Source organism: Acanthisitta chloris, unplaced genomic scaffold, assembly GCF_000695815.1.
Source record: "Acanthisitta chloris isolate BGI_N310 unplaced genomic scaffold, ASM69581v1 scaffold28776, whole genome shotgun sequence".
Lineage (NCBI taxonomy): Eukaryota > Metazoa > Chordata > Aves > Passeriformes > Acanthisittidae > Acanthisitta > Acanthisitta chloris.
Window position 1 is genome coordinate 1,461 of NW_008676931.1, and position 4,905 is coordinate 6,365.

General features: G+C 40.2%; 1 protein-coding gene across 1 annotated transcript in view; it reads left to right on the top strand.

Annotated features, from left to right (window-relative positions):
* Positions 1-1,335, top strand: part of SPC25 (SPC25, NDC80 kinetochore complex component) — a 2,584-nt gene extending 1,249 nt beyond the window's left edge. Inside the window, exons 4-7 of the mRNA XM_009076319.1 lie at positions 1-7; positions 113-117; positions 304-402; positions 1,202-1,335. The exon at positions 1-7 is cut by the window's left edge and continues 93 nt beyond it. Coding sequence (XP_009074567.1) covers positions 1-7; positions 113-117; positions 304-402; positions 1,202-1,335 — 245 coding nt within the window. The remainder of the gene's footprint in view (positions 8-112; positions 118-303; positions 403-1,201) is intronic.
* Positions 1,336-4,905: the final 3,570 nt, after the last annotated feature.

Genomic DNA, 4,905 nt, shown 5'->3' on the forward strand with positions numbered 1-4,905 from the left:
ATTCACAGTAAGTTTCTGTAGTTTCAACAATTTCCATGTGCATTGATAGAATGTGGCTAATGTTGGAATGTGCAGAGAAGAACAGGTTTGCACACCGGATGCATTGCCTTAGCCCAGGTAGTACCATTGTCTCTCAAATGGAAAAATATGTTCAAATGCATTTGTCTTTCAGGGAGACTAGAATTGCTTAAATGATCTAAGAATGCCAATTGAAACAAACTCCATATTGTGATTTTTAGTAGTCATCATGACTTTCTAGCAGAGGTTAATGGTGTTGATGAGTTCTGTTTGGGCCTATTTTAGATGAACAATTGCAGTTTATATTCAGACACATTGACCACAAAGATCCTGACAAGCCATATATGTTTACCCTTTCCATAAATGAACAAGGAGATTATGAAGGTATGTGAATTTCAAATGTTTGTCTTGTTAACTTACATGAAAATACAACTGCTTATCTTGACTCCTCTCCATTTGTGGAGATGCTGTTTATTTTTTTCAAACAAAGCAGGAGGAAGAGGATATACAGAGATAAGGATGCTTTATTTTGTAGTTTGTTTATGCTAGAGTGAGTGCTTATGCTGACAGGCATATTTCAACTTTTTGAGAAGCCTGGAGGGCAGAAAAACCCTTACAGGGTGACATAGGTGAGAGAATAAAACTTGAGATCTGGCATTGCCCTTCTGTAAGGGTACAGTCTTTTGGATTCTAAAGCTGATTTTGCAATATGGATCCTACTTAGGAAGAATTTGGGTGCTGTGCTGCATAGCTTCCAGACAGATGCTACTAGGTCTCTGCTGTACCTCTAGGTATGGAATAGATTTCTGGTTTTACTAATGCAAATTTAAACTGTCGAAGTTAAAAATACCACATGCTGGGCTCCATCAGTTTACAATATGCCTGCTGGCTGAGCAACAAAAATGTTTAGGAATGTGTTTCAGTTTTTTGAGCAGGCTCTGAGTTACTGGGAATTCAAGTAGGAGCACAGCACTGAGTGGGAGGCCAGGAAATCAAAAAACCTGTTCGTTGAGGCTTTGTCTTTGCTGAAAGAAAATGAGGCTACTCACAAATAGTACTGGTGGAAGCTAAACATAAAAAGATAGCAAACTACATTAATACTTCATAAGCATGGGGAAACACTAATATTGGTTTGGTTTTTTTAAAATAATAGTCTAATCCTTGGAAATTTGTGTCATTTTAGTGACTTCCTGTACTCCTCCTCTGGACTGTATAGCAGAGTTCCAGCTCAAAGTGAGAGAAACAAACAATTTTTCTGCGTTTGTTGCCAACATCAGAAAAGCTTTCACTGCTTTATCATACAAACAGTCTGCATAAAACCAGGTCTTTCCAGCTCTAGAGCGCTTATTTCCTTCCTGTATTGCCATAGTATGTATTGATCCCTGTCTTTAATTTTCAAATAAAGAAAAATAATGAAAACAGTATTTTAGTCAACTGTCATCTAGAGACATTTTTGATCATTCTTTGAACAGTATAATCAACTACTTCCTTAACTGAATGTCTCCAGACATGTAAGTTTTGATCCAGTAGCACATAGCTTAATGATACAATGATCTCTATTTAGCTACCCCAGGAAGATATTCAGTATAGTCTGTAACTTATGTTTCCTTTCCAAAAGAATTGATTTGTCTGTCAGGTTTCTGTGTGGTTGAAATAGGCCTGAAAACTACCAAAATAACATGCTGGAGCTCAGCCCTTACTTCAGTCACAGGTCACTAACTTAATTTTTACCCTAACTTGGACTCCACAGAGTTAGCATTTATTTTCATGCAAATCTGTTAAACTTTGTCATTGTAAATCTTTTGACCTGGCAAAGCCTGAAGTATAATGTATTAAAATATGAAATATAGTTGTTACAGATAAATCATAAGTGTATTTTGCAGCCTATCAAGAAGACTATTACTGCCACAGTACTCAGCTTTGATTAAAACTGTTCTATTTTATTTGTAAAGAGTTTTCCTTTTTGCAAAATATTTAAATGGACAGCTACAACAAGAAATCAAATGAAGCATTTTCTAATGTAACATAGTTCAAATAAAATCCTGCTAACTTCAGTCCTAGAAATTCCAGCAAAATAAAAGACCACTTGAACTGAAAACATATGTAAGACCTGGCCCTTTAGGCGTGTCTAGATCTGGAGATGCTGTTAAGATCCTGCTTGATCTTACTACAGTTGAGAGTATTGCCCAGACAGATGTGAACTGTGGTTTAAATCACTTGGTTTGTCTAAACTTCACTGTACAGCTTGATAGATACACCACAGACTACACCCTCAATCTTCTATGCGTGCATCTTAACAGAAAGAAGTAATATATGTTGGGCTACAGAAAAGGGATAGCCTTCAAATTCTTCTTCCTTGTAGGGCATAATTTACTATTTCTAAGTAATTCATCATTTTCCTTGGTATGTCCTATTTGGTTTTTTGTTGTTGTGCTACAGCCAGTTATACACAAAACACGAAAAGTAACAGAAGGTGCCAACCGATTTCGCTGCAATTTTAGAACAGAATGCCATCAGAAATTACTAAGAACCTTTATAATGACACCTCAAATGAAACAAGTCTTCAGTTTCTGCATTGTTCATAAACTCTGTGTGCTCTGAGAATTCTGTAACTGACACTGGGACAAACAGGCACAGGCTGGGAGTCTGCCTTCAAGTACAGAGTCTTGTCCATTAGCTGATTTGCTCCTTTTCAACCATACTAACAGGAATATTTAAATAGCAGGTGTGGCTGGTATGGGACTGTGTTTTGGATTTGTGCTGAACACGTGGCTGATAACACAGAGATGTTTTTGTTACTGGTGGGGGAGTGAGCGAGTGGCTCTGTGGGACTTGGCTGCTGGCTGAACCACCTCAACAGGTATTTCTTTCAATTAATTGCTTCTACCAGCAAAGAATGCTGTAGACACTTTTATGTAAGTCAATAGGCTAACCAGGAGTTTCGAAAAATGCGTTGAGCGCATTCTGCTCTTCCTGCCTCTGTCTTCTCTCCCAGGTGTTATGATTGCAGTTGGCATCTCTTCCTTCCTCGTACAGAAGCCCTTACCTTCTATGCCTGAAAGCCTATGCCTTCTGGCTTCTCACTAATGGCATTGCCTTCATATCCAGAATAACTATTAATTATGAAGCATATTCCTGCCCTTCTTTACCTGTCTGTGCCAAGTGGCTCTTACCTGCTCTGAATGTAAGAACTTCAGGCTGCTCAACTGTGGAGGAATGGCTATGCGAAAAGGGACATGATCTCCTTGGAGCTGACAACCCAGCTTGTAGTACGGTGTAAGGCCTGCAGCAGCTGTGACTGGGCCTTGAACCTGCTGATAAGGAGTGAGCTCTGCTTGGCAGAACTCGCTCCAGCCGGCTCCGGGTCTGGTGTCAACAGGCTCCTTGGAATTCCTGGGAAAGTCCCGGAGTGTGGACAGACACCTGCTTGCACCAATCATAAGTTTGCCCTGGACACTTGGACAAGGGCAATAAACCAATCATGTATCTGCTGTGTTCGTGTACACTATGTGAATATCTATATATATCTTGTAAGCACTAAAAATAAATGAGAACGACCATACTCATTGAGATTCATCGTTACTCCGGGTCCGGATCCCACTCCAACACTCAACCAAGTATTTTACAGCTGTAATATGAAAACAAAAAGACAGGCAGAACACAGTCACCTCATTTCCATGATTTCAAATGAAGCTGTTTATTCATTAGGGTGTACATATTGCTCAGACACACTCTAGCATATCTGATTTGATCATCACAGAAGAAAGAAACTGAAATGCGCCCTGAGTAACAAAGACACATGCTTAAACTTCGTGCCATTTTCTTTTCTTGCTCATCCTAGGCATAAGTAGTTGGTGTCAAAATGCACTTGTCAAGATTGCTAAGCATAGAATATAAAATATGTGATAACTACTGTATTGGAATATACATTCCTAGAAATTATTTGCTAGAAAATCATAGAATCATAGAATTTTAGGGGTTGGAATGGACCTTACGCATCATCTAGTCCCAACCCCTTGCCATGGGCAGGGACACCTCCCACCAGACCAGGTTGCTCAAGGTCTCATCCAGCCTGGCCTTGAACACTGCCAGGGTTGGGGCATCAACTGATTCCCTGGGCAACCTGTTCCAGTGTCTCATCACCCTCACAGGAGAAACCTTTTTTCTTTTATCTAGCCTAAATTTCTCCTCCTCCAATTTGAACCCATTACCCCTTGTCCTATCACTGCAGTTTCTAATAAAGAGTCCCTCTCTGGCTCCCTTGTAGGCCCTTCAGATATTGAAAAGTTCCTATGAGGTCTCTGCAACTTTCTCTTCTCCAAGATGAACAGCCCCAACTTCCTCAGCCTGTCTTCATAGGGGAGATGCTCCAGTCTTCTTAGCAATTTTGTGGCCCTCCTCTGTGGACTTGCTCCAACAGTTCCATGTCCTTCTTATGTTGAGGGCACCAGAACTGAATGCAGTATTCCAGGTGGGGTCTCATGAGAGCAGAGTAGAGTGGTAGAATCACCTCTTGACCTGCTGGCCACACTTCTTTCGATGCAAACCAGAATTCATTTGGCTTTCTGGGCTGTGAGCTCACTGCAGCTCATGGTGAGCTTCTTGTCCACTGCCACTCTTTCTCCACGCTGCTGGTCTCAATTACTTCCCCACTCAACCTGTAGTGCAGAGCATTGATTTGTGGTTCTCTCCCTTACCTGGCTGCTGATTTTTAAGTACATTATAAGAACAGGGATAGGTGCAACACAGTCTCCTTTTCAAATCTGGGCTAATTTAGCAACAGGTTCAAAAGCTGTTAGGAAGTAGACTGACAGACTATGCTAAAAATGGTGTTTAATCATACATGAGGTGGGGTTTTATATGATGTTTTATATATATATATATATA